General features: G+C 56.3%; 2 protein-coding genes across 2 annotated transcripts; both read right to left on the bottom strand.

Annotated features, from left to right (window-relative positions):
• Positions 1-25: 25 nt before the first annotated feature.
• On the bottom strand, positions 26-3,297 carry MRI1 (methylthioribose-1-phosphate isomerase 1). Its single transcript, XM_077838451.1, has 6 exons — positions 3,011-3,297; positions 2,412-2,653; positions 2,165-2,334; positions 1,580-1,756; positions 480-704; positions 26-319 (listed from the first exon to the last, which is right to left on the bottom strand). The coding sequence occupies exons 1-6, from the start codon at positions 3,185-3,187 to the stop codon at positions 186-188; spliced, it is 1,125 nt and encodes a 374-aa protein (XP_077694577.1). The 5' UTR covers positions 3,188-3,297; the 3' UTR covers positions 26-185.
• A 1,180-nt stretch (positions 3,298-4,477) lies between these two features.
• On the bottom strand, positions 4,478-12,791 carry YJU2B (YJU2 splicing factor homolog B). Its single transcript, XM_077838777.1, has 10 exons — positions 12,728-12,791; positions 11,081-11,129; positions 10,680-10,733; positions 9,969-10,051; positions 9,410-9,465; positions 8,270-8,330; positions 7,213-7,355; positions 6,948-7,120; positions 6,264-6,402; positions 4,478-5,693 (listed from the first exon to the last, which is right to left on the bottom strand). The coding sequence occupies exons 2-10, from the start codon at positions 11,081-11,083 to the stop codon at positions 5,263-5,265; spliced, it is 1,143 nt and encodes a 380-aa protein (XP_077694903.1). The 5' UTR covers positions 11,084-11,129; positions 12,728-12,791; the 3' UTR covers positions 4,478-5,262.
• Between the last annotated feature and the right edge of the window lie 3,854 nt (positions 12,792-16,645).

Raw genomic sequence — 16,645 nt, 5'->3', positions numbered from 1 at the left:
GGCATCACCCCACGCGGAAAAGTGGTGGTGGTCAAAGGCGATGGGGATTTATTAACAGCGTGTAAACCAGAGCCAGGCACAGGGTGTATTACCCCCACCCACAGTCTTCGTCTCTGCGGAGGGAGAGTCGGGCCTCTCTCCGCCCCTTCGCAGCATGAGGCAGAGCAGTTATTGGCCCCAGGGGTTCACTCCCCTTTCACGGCCCCGGGGAGGGCCGCTCGGAGCTCTTCAGGGCAGAAGACACCAAGCTCCGTGATGATGCCCCCAGTGATGAGCTCGTGCGGCGTGATGTCGAAGGCCGGGTTCCAAACGCCGATCCCTTGGCAGGAGAAAAACAGAGACACCGTGAGCCACTCAGCAACGTGACATGAATATCCAACCAAGAATTCCCCCACCGGCCCAATATCGCTGCCTCCTCTTGCACCAGGATAGCCCACTGGTCCACAATACTGTTCGGGGATACACCCCCACTGCAGTACCTGGGGCTGCAATCCTCACTCCATTGACATCTGTCAGCTCCTGGCTCGGCCGCTCCTCGATCACGATTTCAGCCCCTTCTGCCAAGCTCAGGTCGCATGAGGTGCTAGGGGCCGCCACGTAGAAGGGGATCTCATGATGCTTTGCAGCGATGGCCAGCTGGTAGGTGCCCACTTTGTTGGCGGTGTCGCCGTTGGCCACCACCCGGTCGGCTCCCACGACGACAGCTGGGTGGGAATGCAATGCTTAAAGTCCTGGTGGGGCGATTCCTGCGTCACATGACCACCAAGGAGTCAGCAACGAGATGGCCACCTTAGTATACGTGTCCCATCGCGGTCCCCTCCTCCCGCCCCCTCTCTACTGCTGGTCAGCCCGGTGACTGGCAGATCCCAATCCTCCTGCACCCTCCAGGGACTGCAGAGGGCCCCAACCAAGCAGCTCTGTGGAGCACCCAGCATGATTCTCTGAGAGGCAGTGATGTCCAGGGGAAAGGGCACCGTGCTGGGAGAATACCGTGATTCTATTCCTGGCTACGACCAGCGATACCCAGCAGAGCAGTTGCAAGCCATCACCCCTCTCTAGGACTCAGTGTGTCCATCCCCCTCATAAACGGGGGACAATGCTACAAATACACCGGACTGTGTGTAAAGTGCTGCGAGCTCCATGAACGAGGTGCCCTACATACAGAAATAGGGGTTACTGTGTCAGCCATGTGCAAGACAGGCTGAAGCAAGCTGGTGCTGGCTCTGGTTGGTGTCATGATACTGGATTAGATGGATCCACTGAGGTATTGATTCCTGTGAGCGTGCACCTCAAAAACTCAACCAAGATGGGTCCCCATGACACTGGGCACGGCGCAGACGTCCCCCCTCTGACTGAGACCGGGCCCCATCGTGCGTGATGCCGCACAGACCCGGGCCGAGATCGGGGCATCATCATGCCTCTTTGCAGATGCCCACCCTTGACTGAGATCAGGGCTCTATCATGCCAGACTCCAGGACAGCCCCTGCCTTGCATTGCTCATCAGCTGAACAAGCCCTAGGATCCACATCTCCTCCTAACAAGGCCAGGGGGTTCAGGCTGCAGCTTGTCTCCCACTCACCCGACACACCCTTCTCCTTCATGGCCACAGAGACCATGCTGTCTGCGATGAGCGTGGCCGGGATGTGATCGTACACCAGCTCGTAGGCTGTCAGCCGCGCCCCCTGGTTGTACGGCCGTGTCTCTGTGCAGTAGACGTGCTCCAGATGGCCCAGGGCGTGCAGAGAGCGGATGACACCTGCAAGGAAGAGGAGAATTGTGAACGGTAGTAGGGGGAGTGCAAGAGGTTAGTAAGTTGGAGAGCGTGGGCTTGTGGTCAGAGCAGGGTAGCAGGAGCTCTGGGGTGAACTCCCCTGACCTGGGAGGGGAATGGGGTCTAGTGGTTAGAGCAAAGGTTGGGAGTCAGGACTCCTGGGTTCTACTCCCTGGGTCTAAGTAGGAGGGTGGGCTAGTGGTTAAAGCAGAGGGAACTGGAAGTCAAGACTTCTGGGTTCTCTGGCTCTGGGAGGGGAGAGGAGTCTAGTGGTAAGACCCAACTCTACTTTGCAGTCCTGTCAGACCCCCCTCCCCTTTCCTCCAACCCAATCTTTACAGGCAATGTGGCTCCCCCCCGGTGTGGGCAGATGCCCCCTCCAGCCCCACTTACCCAGCGCGGTGCCGTAGCCGGCGGTGGCCAGGGAGCCGGTGTTGCAGTGGGTCAGCACCGTCACCTTGTCCTGCGGTGAGGCCTGGAGCAGGTGGCGTGCCCCGTGCTCCCCGATGCTCCTGTTGTCCTGCAGATCCTTCTCCAGCATGGCCTCTGCCCACTGGATCACGCTGCGGGGTGGGGAGAAGGTTAGGGCATGGCTCCCTCGACCCCAAGGAAGAGAAGGGGCTGCGGGCCTGGCTCTCACCTCTCCCGCAGGCTCTCGGCTGTGGCCTCCTCACGCTGGGCCTCCTGGGAAGCAAAAGCCCCCAGCTCCTCGGCCGCCCTAGCCATGTTCACAGCTGTGGGCCGCGCAGTCACCAGGTAGCGGAGGGAGTCACGGATGAAGGTTTCCAGGCCGGTCTTGTCCTGCCCCATGCCAGCCCCACCATGCAGCTCCACCGCCAGGCTCAGGCACCCCACGATGGCAATGGCAGGGGCACCCCGCACCTGGGGGACAAGGGGCACGGTCAGGGTGCAGTGGGATCCAAGGACGACATGGGCGGCTTTAGGGGCTGGGGTGGAAACACTGCAGGGGAGGAGTTGCCACCCCAGGTCAGAGCAATAGTCCAGCTAGGCCAGTCCCCAGGGCAGCCCGGACCCAGTGCCTACAGCCCACCACGTCCCCATGCCCATACTCAGCCCTGGGCCCCCCTCTCCACCCCTCTGTGCCCAGCCCCAGCCCTGTAGCCACTGCGCCCTTCCGTGACCTGCCGCACCCCCCTGCCCTCTCCAGGCTGCAACCCCAGACCCCCTTTCTCCCCACGGGTGCAGCCCGCCCCCAGCACCCCGAGGTGCAGCCCCCACCTTCATGGCCCGGATGGCCTCCCAGCCCTGGCGCACGCCGCCGATCTCCTCATAGCAGCTCCGCTGGGGCAGCAGCAGCTGGTTGAGGACGCGCAGCGAGCCGCGGCGGTAGCGCAGGGCCTCCAGGCTCATGGCCCCGCGGGCGGCGCGGCTCGGCCCGGGCCGGACCTGGGCCATGCGGCTCCGCAAAGGGGCGGGCTGGGTCCGAAAGGGAGAGACCCGCGCTGCGCCGCGGCCCTAGCGCCGCCGGTCCCAGCCTGGGCTCTGCCTCTGTGAAAGCGGGAGCATGCTCCGGCAGGACCTGCCTGAGACCCCAGGCCTCCCGGCCACCCCCTGCTCTACCCACTAGACGCCCCGCCCTCCCCAAGCTAGGGAAGAGAACCCAGGCGTCCTGGCCACCCTGTGCTCTCACCACTAGACCCCCCCGCCCTCCCAGAGCGAGGGAGAGAACCCAGGCGTCCTGGCCCACCCACTCTAACCACTAAACCCCCCTGCCCTCCCCGAGTTGGCGATGGAACTAGGGTTGCCAATGCTCCAGGACTGTCTTGTAGTTTCCAGGAACTAAAAATTAATCTTTAATTAAAGATTAGTCATATGATGAAACCTTCAGGAATACGTCCAACCCAAACTGACAACCCTAGATAGAAGCCAAGTGCTGATCCCTCCCCCACTCTAATCACTAGCCCCCACTATTCTCCCTGACCTAGGGATAGAACCTAGGGGTCCTGATTCCCAACCCCAGTCTGCTGACCATGCTGACTCTAGAACCTAGTGGACATAAGAATGGCCACACTGGGTCAGACCAACGGTCCATCTAGCCCAGGATACCCCGGCAGTGGCTGGGCCAGATGCTTCAGATGGAATGAACAGAACAGGGTAATTATTGAGCGACCCATCCCCTGTAGTCCAGTCCCAGCTTCTGACAATCAGAACAACCACAGCATGGGGCTGCATCCCTGCCCATCTTGGCCAACAGCTACTGAGGGACCTATCCTCCATGAACTTATCTAGTTCTTTTTTGAACCCAGTTATACTTTTGGCCTTCACACATCACATGGCAAGGAGTTCCACAGGTTGATTGTGCATTGTGTGACAAAAGTACAACCTTAGGTTTGTTTTAAACTTGTTGCCTATTGATGTCACTGGGTGACCCCTGGTTCTTGTGTTGTGCGAGGAGGTAAATAACACTTCCTTAGTCACTTTCTCCACCCCAGTCATGATTCTACAGACTTTTCTATAAACATTCTCCCCCCAGCCCCCCGCTGTTATGCTGATATAAAAGGTGCCTTCTACAGTGTATTCCCCTGCCCAGATAGGAATAGTTACACTGTACCTTTATCCTGAAACAACACTGTCAAGCCCGGGGGAGGGAGCGGTGTGCCAGTTTTAACTAGCCCAGTGTAGTTAAAAGTGGTACAATTTGTGTGTGTTTAGACAAGGTCTTAGTCTCACTGAAAATCAACAGGGCGAGTTCTATGGTTTTAATTATTTCAGTAGAGAAATGGCAGTCCTGGCTGACAGTTACACCAGCACACGATCTGTACCTAAAGCAGACCTGAGGGTCTAGGTCATTTCTGAAAATGGGATATAGGGTCTCAGGTCACGCCTGCGTTTGAAAATGTCACCTGGAGACAAGTCCCTTGGCAGCCCTACATTTAGCAGGTTTAATATATCAGCAGCTTGCGAGGGTTTCCATTTTAGCTATTCCCTTCCCTGCAAAGTCCCTGCTAACTGCCCGTCTCCAGTCCTGTTGCTATGCAGCAGGAGAGACTCGAAGGTTCATCACAACCATCCAGGTGCGTGCTGCCAGCGAACCACATGGTTAATCAGCTGCGGCCAGCATTTAATGGAGGACAGACTAAAATAAGCCCTGCCTTTACTATGTACAGTGGAATAATGGATCAGATACAGGGGACGAGGGGCGGGACACAAGGGTGAGGGGCACTGTATAAATATCACAGGGGCAGATGTGAATCCACACTAGAGGAGCCTGCCTGCGATCCTGGGGGGAGGAATCTCATAGACACAGGGTACAGGCTCTGCCTTTCCAGGGTTATATCAGGAAGGGTATCAACAGCGCTGCTCCGGGTGTTTGAAGGGCTGGCTGGCTGGGAGCTCTGTGGAGAAGGACAGATCACTGCTGTGGCTTGGAGGAGCCAGATTTCTGGCTGGGTCTATGGCTTAGAGTCATTGAAAAAATACGGGCCCCCTAAGTCCAGCCCTAACCGGGGTGGGGCGGGGGCAGGGGGGTGTCAGTCCACTTCAGAATCAGAGCTGGAGTTTGAATAGTCTGCCACGAGAGAGGAGCTGAGCCCGGCGGAGCAGGAGGTGCTGGAAGTGCCCGCTGCAGGGAGGACGTCGCCGCTGGCCATGGGGGAGCTCTGCTGGGGCGTCCCATGGGCTGCGCTATCGCGGCTCTGCCCGCCAGTTCGTGCCCCGTGCTCTGTGCTCTCTCCCAGGCTGCACAGGCTCTCGGGCCCCTCCCGGGATTTGCGGCGCACAATGCCCAAGTGGCTGATTGTGATGTGTGAGCCGCCAGCGAGCGCCTTCGGGGACATGACTTTCCCAGCGAGCCCCAGCTTCTTAAGCGTGTCGGTGGCTTTGCCACCTGCAGCCTGAGCAGGGGGGAACCAGGAGCGGCCAGAGATCTCTGTTCGCTTCAGCTTCTGTTTGTCCTCATAAGCTGGAAGGAGAGGGAGGGGCAGCAGGGTAGTGACAGGCATCCATAGAGGGCACGCGTAGGAGCACAGGGGCACCTGAAAGCTTCAATGGCATTGGGAGCATTGGCTCAGGGCTCCTGCCCTGGGACCAGCACGATGCACCTGTGCTGAGCAGCACACTGATTTATGGGGCTCGTAGCCCCCTAGCTCGAACGCCACTCTCCTCAGAGCCCACCCCCAAATCACACATCTGTAAGCAGCAAAGCCAGGACGAGAACCCAGGAGTCCTGGCTCCCACTCCCCCCGGCCCGCAACGCTGGGAACAGAACCCAGGAGTCCTGGTTCCCTCGCCTCCTGCTCTAACCACTAGACCCTACCCCTCCAAAGGCATGAGTAGAACCCAGGAGTCCTGGCTCCCTCGATTTGTTCGTCCCCAATGTAAACCACATCCAACTGACAGTATCAGTGGTGACCTTAACCCTATGCTGCCCACATCCCTCAGGCCAAGACAGGGCCCTGAATCCCTCTGTGCCAAGGGCCACCCAGAAGACCCGAGGCAGCCCCCACCCACAGCCCCAGAAGGCAGCACGTACAGTCCAAGCTGTGGTACTTGAGCAGGGCTGCCAGGCGCCGGTCTTCCTCCGTCTCCTGCACCAGGGGAATGCTCAGGTTGGCCTTGGTCTGCAGAGCCAGGTCCTTCTCCTCTTCCTCCTGGAGAATCTTCTTCTCCTCCTAAACAGGGGAGGGACAGGACAGTGAGAGAAAGGGCCCAGCCAGCATCATCTATGTAAGCCATTGAAGCTCAGCCCTGGTGTAAGGAGAGGGGGTAAATCCCATTGGCTTCAGCAGAGCTTACGCCAGGGCTAGACTTGGCCCCTGACCTAGTGCCCAGGAGAGCGATGCTACAAGGAGTGTCCAAGAGAGAGAATCATGGACACGCATCACTGAACTGCCACAATGTCTAGTCCAAAGGGCAGTCTCAGCAAGTCCTTCCTCCAGCCCAGCACCACCCCCCGGCTCTCTCTCCTCTAGTACCTTCCATCCACAGATGGGAAAGCGCCGTACAAAGGAGGTCAATAGCATTATCCCCATTTTACAGATGGGGAAACTGAGGAACGGGGAAGGGAGGGGACCTGTCCAAAATCACCCAGCAGAGCCCAGGTCTCCCGAGTCCCAGTCCTGTGCTCCATCCACGAGGTCAGGCTGCCTCCCAAAAGGCCAGGAGGGTCCCAGCTAGGAGCAATGCGCAGTCCCCATGGCTCTGAGTCCCTGCTCACCCGGAACTTCCTGCGCAACATGCTGTTGATGGCGAAGTCGTCCTTCCAGGCGCTCTGGGCCTCCTGGATGTTGGACAAGGTGGGGATGGCTCTCTGCAGCTTGCTCTGGTCCATGGCACCATGCTCTAGCCGGTACATGGCATCTGTCTCCAGCTGCTTCTTCTCCTCGTGTTCTGGAGGCAGAGGGACAGACACACTGACTCACCGGTGGGCTCTGTCCTGCCAGCCGCTGGAAGGAGCAGGGCCCGCTGCCCCCTGGACTCACCTGTGGTCAGGATCTGCTCGTTGTCCTGCATGTCCCAGCGCTCCTCCTTGCGCTGGGCCCCGCTCACGATGACATAGTCACAGTTGGCCGGGTCCGTCTGCATCTCGATGTAATTGACACACAGGTGACACTTCATCCGAAACCTGGCACCAAGGGGACAGGCTGGGGGGTTATTTCCTGGCCACCTCCTTGCAGCCCCAGCCAGACTCCAGCTCCCCAGTCTTTGCTCCTGTCCCGCTAGAGGGATCTTATGCCAGCTCCTGAAGTCTCTGGCACGCGGTCCCACCAGAGACAGGATATTGTGCTAGCTGGACCCCAGGCTGAGCTGCTGTGGCTGCATGGGGCATAAGAAATCCCAGGAGCTGCTAGTTTTATTCACCTTCCCTTTAGCCACGGGGAGGTGGGAAGCTTCTGCTCTACCACCATAGGCCGCGCACTTGTGGAGCCAGATCATCCCAGCCACACATTGCCACGTGCTCCACAGGCAATCACCTCGCCTCTCCGTATTATCCACCCGGTAGGTGTGTGTGTGCAGGGGGGAAATCGAGCATGGGAGGGGGAGAGAAAGGACTCATCCAATTCAGTGGCAAAGCCGGGAATAGTCTCCCCTGCTCTAACCACTAGACCCCACTCCCCTCCCAGAGCTGGGAGGAGATCCCAGGAGTCCTGGCTCCCAGCCCTGTGCTCTAACCACAGGCCCATCCCTAGGGGAGCAGGTGGCTCAGGAGGCGGCGATGGCACACAGAGCCCAGAGGACGTTGCTTTAAATCCAGCTCAGCTCAGCAGCAGCTTCCTCATCTCTGTCCTGCCACGTTCGTCGCTGGGGCGCTGCTGGCTGTTCTGGGGGCAGCTTCCCGCCCCTTCTGGGAAAGGGGAAGGCGGGGCCTCTGGGGCCCATTCTAACCCTGACTGTTTTGCTGGGGGAGGCCGTTTGGCTTCAGCGACAATGGTGGGATTCTGCAATGTGGCCTGGTGGCTCCCCAGACTCAGTTCACACAGGTCACCGCTCTGCATAGGCTCAGAGCCCAGGAGAGGAGCCCGCGCTTCCCGCACCCACCTGTAGATGGGGGTAGTGTAGTAATTCCCAACTTTCTTCTTCTCCGCGTTGTACCGGACACCTGTGACAGACAGAGCTGGGAGCTGAAGAGCCAACTCCACCCTGACCCCACATCTCCCTCAAGCAGGAGCAAGGATGTCATGTCTACCTGGGCTCCCAAGCTGTGCTGGGAATAGGACCCAGGAGTCCTGGCTCTCAATCCCAGGGTTCAGAGACACTCCACATTGTCAGTAGCAAGACTTCACACTTTTGGACAAGTCCAGGTCACACAGCAAGTTGAGGTATGAGCTGGCAAGAGAACCCAGGAGTCCTGGCTCCCAAACCCACCCCCCAGTGCCCTCCCACAGCTGGCAAGAAAACCCAGAAGTCCTAACTCCCCTGCTGCTCTAATCGCTATCACTCTGCCCTCCCAGAGCTGGGACCAGAACCCACGAAGAGTCCTGTCACTCTGTCTCTTGCTTTGACCCCACTCAGAACTGGGAATAGGACCCAGGCATCCTCTCCTCCTAGTCCCTCTATGCTGACCACTAGACTTTACTGACTCGGAACAAGCGGCTGTTCCCTTCTCTCCCCAATCTCGCTTTCCTGCCTCATCATAGATTCCATCCTTTCAGCACCCTGACATGGAGGGATGTATTATCACCCCTATTTCACAGATGGGAAACTGAGGCATGGGGTATATCAAGTGACTTGCCCAAGGTCTCACAGGAAGCCTGTGTCTGAGCTGGGAATGGTCTCCCAAGTCTGAGTCCCGTGCCCTACCCACCAGGCCACCTTCCCCACAGCTGCTGCTGGTCGAGCCATCGCCCCAGATAGTGCACGGGACATGGGGGGGGAAAAGGGTGTGTGTGTGTGGGGTGGGGGGGTTGCTATTCAGCCAGGGCCCAGAGGCAGCAGAGGGGACAGCACAATAGCAACCATCAGAGAGAGTAGATTAAAGCTGGGTTTGGTCCCTCCCCTAAAGTCAAGGAGCCAACCCCTAAGGCACCATCTCTCTCCCCGCCCCGGGACATCCCCGCTCCATCTTCTCAATCCTGTCCTGGCTTAGCTCCCACCACTGCAAGGAGCACAACTGCCTGGCCATGGCACTGAGTGCCAAGCATCCAGAGGATCCCAGGTGCTAGGCGAGCGGGCGCTTACCCATTCCAATGTGATTTTTGCAGCCATCGCACCAGATGTTATAGGGCATCTCGAACCTAGGAGAGAGCAGCCAAGACGGTGCCGGTCACCCTGATGCCAGAACCCCACGTCCTCCCCAGCCAACAACCGCTGAGCTGGAGCGAAGGGTCTAAGCGCAGCTAGGAGCAGTGCCCCATTCTGAGTCAAGAGTCCACAAACAACCTGAATTCTGCCTCAGGCTGCACCGGGGAGCAGAGAGGACCTGGCTCCTTTAACCACAGGCAGTCAAGCATTGCCAACACAGGCATATCAAAAGAGAGTTTGTCCCCTTTACTTCTAGGGGAGGTGACTGCACTGACCTCACCTGGGGGCTTGTGAGAATAGAACCCAGGAGTCCTGGCCCCAGAAGCCCCCTGCTCAAAGCACTAGACCCCATTCTTAACCCAAAGCTGGGTTAGAATAGAACCCAGGAGTCCTGGCTTCCCAGTCCCCTGCTCTACCTACAGGGCAGCAACCCACAGGTTTCCTCGAGATGCATTCAGGGGTCCTGAGGGATGGTAAAGGGAGCACAAGCTCTTACCTGATGATAAGGATGCCCTGGGAGAGCTTGCGGGCTCTCTCTCGCAGTGGGTGGCTGTTCCGGTATTTATTAAGGGAGACATGCTGTGCGGGAAAGAACAGAAAGGCAGCCCTTAACCCATAACAAGAGGCCAACATCAGTTTGGTTCCTAGAACTGGAGCACCAGATCAGACTGACAGTCCTTCCAGCCCAGTATCCCATCCATGGCAGCAGCCAATTTTGGATGGTTCAGAGGGAGGTGTAAACCCACCACAATATCCCACGGAGGAAACTCCATCCTGACCCCCAGCTGGAAGGCAGCTCACACCAGGAAGAATGCAGACCTATAGGCCTTGTGATCCTAGCCATGGTGGACTTTGTTCTTACCAATATCACCATCTAATCCTGCTTTGAAATTTACTAAAATACTGTAGCAGGGAGCTCCACAGTTCCTTATAAAGTAAGTTACCCTTTATCCACTTAAAATCTGTTGCCTTTGAATTTAATCAGCTGCCCTCCTGTTGCTTTCTCACAGGAAATGGGACAAAGTGAGGACCGACTGGCTTAATTCCCAGTTACTGGTTTCATTCCCAACTCCAGCCACAGGCTCAGAACTTTGTCCATGAAGCTGACTGGTAAACACAGTGTTCAGGCTGGCAAGAGCAAACCTGGACACCAAGCATCAGCTGATGTGTCTATGACCAGGCCTTGCTGTTCAATCCCTGCTCTTACCTTTGCTGGATCGAAGTCAGGAGGGTAATACTTATTCACGCCTTTTCTTTCACCCTATAAAGAAACAAGCAAAAAAATAATAATCAAACTCCTGCGTCAGGATGCAAGACTCAAGCAGCTGATTATTTATCTCGGGTGAGGTTCAATTCCTCTTATCTGTCTGTCTCAGCGATTTCATGAGACTCTCGGCTTTCATTAAAAACAAAAAAGGCAGGTTCCTGCCCCTGCAGCCATGAAGGAAAGCTTAGAAACGTGGGCTGAGTGATCTGAACAGCGCAGGAGGCAAAGAAAAGGAACTAATGAAATCTCACGATTTTAAAAACAATCTCATGACTTTTTGAGGCCTGACTTGCAATTTTTGAATACCCCAGGATGGCAAGATTGGGATCAGCTCCACTCACCATTGTGAAAAGTCTATAGCTTCAAGCAAGCACCTGGAACACACACAGTCTATGGGAAAGATAAGGAGAGAGGGTCATTTCTGGGGCTTGAAATATTAACAACTTGCTTTTATAAAGCACTTTTCATCCGTAGATCTCAATGCACTTTACAAAGGACGTCAGTACCCTTATCCCCATATTACAGATGGGGAAACCGAGGCACACGGCAGGAAGGGATTTGCCCAAGATCACCCAGAAGACCCGGGGCATCCCTCCTAAGTCCCAGTCCACTCAGCCACACTGTCTCTCTGGCTCTTTCTTTGCCTGTTAAACTGATCCCACAAGGGCAACCGCAAGCCTCTCCTACTGCCTGGCTCAGCTCCCAGTTCCTATCATCCTGGCGAGGGACGGGAGACTGGTTATAGCCCGGTTGACCCCACCGCCCACCCTCAACATAGTCAGAATGAGTTTTGGCTTAGTAGTGTAGACAGGCCCCATCTGTGTGCTAAGCATGTCCCCAAGCAGCACACTAGTCTCCGAGGCGACCAGACAGAGCTATGATGGGGGCAAGGGGAAGGGGTGTTGCTGCAGCCCCCGTCTCCCCCCACCCCCTTTGCAGAGACAAGGCCAAAGGGGTCTGAACGAGTCAGCACCAGGGCAGTTCAGCCGGGATCTCTTGGGAACACCAAGGCCCAGCTGTAACCAGCACAAGCCCAAGGGTGGGGCTGGCAACACTGGAAACAACCCTCCCCCCCCAGTAACCGACATCAGTGTGTGTGTGTGGGGGGGGGGTGAGGCTTCTCCCCTGTTTACATGGTGGTAGGGGGACAATAAGGGGCCTTCCTGGGAGTTGGGGACACCTGAATGGAACCCTGTTCCTCCCCATCCCCCCCAGCTAAGAGAACAGGGGGAGGGAGGGAGACACACAGAGAGGGGCCCCTCCCCAGTGCGTGTGTGCTGTGTGGGCCTGGGGGGGGCCGAGGGAGGGGGGCAGAGAGGGAGCCCCCCAGTATAGGGGTGTGGGGGGGGGGGAGAGGGGGCAGAGTTACACCCCCCAATGTGGGGGGCAGAGAGGGAGCCCCCCAGAATAGGGGTGTGTGGGGGAGAGGGGCCAGTTACACCCCCCAATGTGGGGGGTAGAGAGGGAGCCCCCCAGTATAGGGGTGTGGAGGGGAGGGGGCAGAGAGGGAGCCCTCCAGTATAGAGGTGTGGGGGAGGAGAGGGGGCAGAGTTACACCCCCAATGTGGGGGGCAGAGAGGGAGCCCCCCAGTATAGGGGTGTGGAGGGGAGGGGGCAGAGAGGGAGCCCTTCAGTATAGAGGTGTGGGGGAGGAGAGGGGGCAGAGTTACACCCCCAATGTGGGGGGCAGAGAGGGAGCCCCCCAGTATAGGGGTGTGGGGGGGAGAGGGGGCAGAGTTACACCCCCCAATGTGGGGGGCAGAGAGGGAGCCCCCCAGTATAGGGGTGTGGGGGGGAGGGGGCAGAGAGGGAGCCCCCCAGGATGGGGGTGGGGGCAGAGAGCCCCCCCCCCCCCCAGTATATGGGGACAGAGGGGGACGGTGTGTGGGGATGAGGGGGAGGGGACAGACAGGAAACCCCCCATAAGTATCTGGTCGGGGGGGGGGGGGCTGAGGTTTCCCTCCCCCAACGCAAGCCCGATCACTAACCTCTTCCTCCTCTACCTCCTCCTCTTCCTCCCTGTCATCAACAGTCGCCTTAGCTCGGCCCCTCCCCCGCCCGTGTGGCCCCGCCCCCGGGCCCCGCCCCCCGCCAGCTGCCGCGGTACCCACGTGGCGGGCGCGGGCTGGGCGGGGGCGGGGCTCGCGATGGGGAGGTGGGGGCTGCCACCTAGCTGGAGTCCGGAGTAGGGCCCGCAAGCCCCAGCAGCCCCCCTGCCCGGCGGCGGGGGAGTCCCTCCCTCCCGTCATCCTAAACAGCAAGGCGTTGGGTTGCCAAGCTTGGGTGGAGGGATGCCTGGGGATTGCCTCGCCTGACATGATCTTTAATTAAAGATTGATCTGTAAGTCTTGGAGACTGCAGGACCATCCTGGAGCGTTGGCAACCCTAAGCAACCCAAAACTCCGCTGCCCTGTCTGCACACCCCCCCCCCCAAAAAATGGGAGAGAAGAACCCGGTCTTGGCACTGGGGGGACGGGATCGAGGGGGAGCGGGAGGCCATGAATACTTCAGGCCCATGCCCTCCCCTGCAGGATTGGGGAATAACCCCCCGGCCCCTCTCCAAGGGCTGGCTCAGCGGACAGAGGCGTTGAAACCTGCTTTGGGATCAAGGGGTGATTCGCAGAATTGTAGGGGTAGTGAAATGCCCTCCCAAGCGCCCGAGCCTTTGCCAGGGCTCCCCCTGCATGTTGGGACTTGGGAGTCCTGGGCTCAATTCCCACCTCAGGGAGGGGAGCCTTAGCACATGGCTAAACTGCTGGTTGAGAGGCAGGACACCTGGTTTCTTTTCCCAGGTCTGACACCACTGGTGGGACCTAAGGGCTAGAGGAGGTGATGAGGCAGAACTCCTGGGTTGGGACACCAGATCTGGGCTGGGGGTGGAGTCCAGTGGCCACAGCTCGTAGTTGGGTTGCAGGACTCCTGGGTTCTACCCCTGACTCCTCCAACGAATCAGTACATAATTTTGGGCACGTCACGTCCCCTTTCTATGCCTCAGTTTCCTCACCAGTAAACCAGGGGTAACAATGCAGGTACATATTAATTAGGTAATCCTTAACACAGAGGATGAGGCATGCTTCCTCCCCTCCCCCCCAACAGTAGGCAGGTATTATATACCCCATTATCAAGGGGGGAACCACACAGATAGCAGGAAATGGGACTAGCACCATGGACCTGAAGCCAAATTTGATTGGAGCTTTTAGCTACTGTTGAAATACAAAGAATACTGTGTCTTGCCTGAGCTGACCTAGTGCATCACGGTACAGATGGCAATGGAACCCAGGAGTCTTGATCCGAAACCCCCTTGCTCTAGCCCCTGGACCACACTGCCTCTCTTCAAAGCAGTTGCTGAGGAACAAAGCAAGCAGATTCTGACAAATAAGGACATTTGTAAGTGACTAGAACAGTGGGAAGGGAAAATGCAGATGCAGGGATATTAACATAATCCCACTGGGGCAGCAATACAGCTGAGAGCCCATTTTAAATGGGATAGGCATGCAGGGAAGGGATTTAGGGTTATGACTCAGTGGCTGGCCACATTTATAAAAGAAACATGGCAAACCCAAGATTAATGGGAATCAGCAGCAGAGAGTGAGGCAGAATATTTTCACTGCAACAGGCTTAGATCCGTGTATAATCAGGCTTGCGGGTAGGGTATCTTTCCAAGTAATAGGAAGAGGCTGCAAGTGCCTGCGTGAAGCTGGGTACCAGGATCCCCAGCTCTGGCAGGTGAGGGTGGCTGGCGTGGGGTGGGGAACTGAGAGGGAGCACGCCTTGGTTTTTGTTCCAGCTTGGCTAACTTACTGTGACATCTTTAGGGCAAGTCCCTCCCCCCCCACACTTTTCCCTATTGCAAATCAAGGATTACAAGAGTTCCCCAGCCTTTGTAAAGCACTTTGAGATGAAGGGAGGAAAGTGGAAAGGTTGTATTATTATTCCTCATTAAAAGAGAGCAAGTTCAGCTAGAATTGTTCCATTTCAGAAAACTTGGTATTGAACATCTGTCTAAGGGGGCCACTGCTGAGCAGGTGATGGTGGGGGGCACGCAGGACTCCTAAATTCTAGTCCTGGCTCCCTATTCTTTGTTCCAGGGCCCCTATTCATGCATGAGGAGCACCTCATAATCTTTATCATATTTATCCTCACAATCTCCCGAGGAGGTAGGGAAGTATCAACTCCACTTTGTAGTTGGGAGGTACAGAGACACTGAGCCCCAGATCCATGAAGGTATCGAGTCTCCTAACTAACAGCAGTCTAAATATTTTTGTGGATCTGGGCTTTAGAGCTAGATTTTTAAAGGTATTTAGGTGTCTAAAGATGTAGATAGGAACCGAAGTGGGATGTTCAAAAGTGCCCAGGTCTAAATGTACCTTTAGGCACCTAAATACATTTAAAAAATTTGGGCCTAAGTGACTTGCACAAGGCCACACAGTGAGGACACAGTGGAGCTGGGGAGTGACCTCACCCCTGGCCCACTCTTCCTCTTGTCTGCAATCACAGCCCAAGAGGGGACAGATTTAGAAAGGCAGAACACCACTGAGAGCAACTCAAAGAAGGCAGGGGTGCCAAGCACGGGTCTCTCGTTTATGCAGTTGCTGAAGCTCTAAGACACTTCAGAGAAAACTGAGGTTTAAGTGCTGATTGCCTTTAAATAGGGCATGCTTTCTCGGCTATATTTAGGCTGCCTAATCCGCACCTGTGATTTAGCCTACATTTTTCACACGCTGCCGTTGCAAAGAAAAAAATGCAGCCCAGAGCTGTGTAATTAGCTGAAGGCAAATGGGCTATTCATCTCCAACTAGCTCTGCTTTAAGGATTGCTCTCAGTGCAGCTGCAGGGCATAGAGTAGCATGGAAGGTTGTGGATTCTAATCCAGGCTCTGCTGCTGACTTGCTGCATGACTTTGATCAAGCCAGGGCTCTGTGCCTCAATTTCCACAACTGTAAACCAGAGGGATGATGGGAAGCTTGATAAACAGTGCTCTGAACCAAGAGAGCACGCCAGGAGTTATATGTATTCATAGACTGTAAAGGCCAGAAGGGGCCGCTTTGATCATCTAATCGGAGGGCTTGTCTACACTTACAACGCTACAACAGCACCATGTTAATGTAGACACTACCTACGCCGACAGGAGGGGTTCTCCCTTTGGCATAGGTAATCCACCTCCCCAAGAGGCAGTAGCTATGTCAGATGAAACGGTGACAGAATTCTTCCATCAACCCAGCGCTGTCTACACGGGGAGTTAGGTTAGCTTAACAACGCTTGGATTTTTCACGCCTCCCCAACCGACGTCATTAAACCACACCTAATTTTCTAGTGTAGATCAGACCTGACCTTCTATACAACCCAGGCCATAGGACTTCCCTGAATTCATTCCCGTGTGAACTAGAGCAAATCTTTTAAAAAACCACCTAATCTTGATTTAAAAATTGCCCAGTTTTAACAAGCTGCTCTGCCCCAGAGAGACTAAAAAGCCGTTGTGTTTTGAAATAATGGAACAAGCACAACATTAACGCTAATGCCACTTCTTATTGCCAGGACATCTGCTGGCCGATTGTAGGATTCTGCTCACTTTAAAAAAATCACTGCAACCCATTGGCACTCGAAGTGAGGGCAGGGTTAGAAGGCACTGGGGCGGAGGGTGTTAGTGAATCCCAGGGGGTGGGGCTACAGAGCAGCATGGGATGGGGGTGCCGCATTTCCCTTAATGCTCCAGGTCCTGGAGTCACAAGATTAAGTAAGAAATGGTTGAATATCCCTCCCAGCTCCTGTCAAAAAAATTCTAGACCCCACAGCTGCACGGGAACTCCTGGAAACGTGCCTCTCTGCAATGGTTCTGAAACCAGCCAGCACATGGACAGAACCCAACTTCTTTGACATTTTAAGCCAGTCTCATGGTTGGTGGGGGG

This window comes from Eretmochelys imbricata, chromosome 20, assembly GCF_965152235.1.
Source record: "Eretmochelys imbricata isolate rEreImb1 chromosome 20, rEreImb1.hap1, whole genome shotgun sequence".
Lineage (NCBI taxonomy): Eukaryota > Metazoa > Chordata > Testudines > Cheloniidae > Eretmochelys > Eretmochelys imbricata.
This window is presented reverse-complemented; position numbering and strand designations above follow the sequence as displayed.

Excerpts from the sequence above, each read along its gene's own strand:
- MRI1 (XM_077838451.1), bottom strand. The coding sequence starts at position 3,187 with ATGGCCCAGGTCCGGCCCGGGCCGAGCCGCGCCGCCCGCGGGGCCATG. Across the intron at positions 2,654-3,010 it reads AGGCCATCCGGGCCATGAAG|GTGCGGGGTGCCCCTGCCAT; the intron begins GTGGGGGCTGCA and ends CTTGTCCCCCAG. Across the intron at positions 705-1,579 it reads GAAGGAGAAGGGTGTGTCGG|CTGTCGTCGTGGGAGCCGAC; the intron begins GTGAGTGGGAGA and ends ATTCCCACCCAG.
- YJU2B (XM_077838777.1), bottom strand. Across the intron at positions 10,052-10,679 it reads CTGACTTCGATCCAGCAAAG|CATGTCTCCCTTAATAAATA; the intron begins GTAAGAGCAGGG and ends TTTCCCGCACAG. Across the intron at positions 5,694-6,263 it reads CAAGTACCACAGCTTGGACT|CTTATGAGGACAAACAGAAG; the intron begins GTACGTGCTGCC and ends CTCTCCTTCCAG.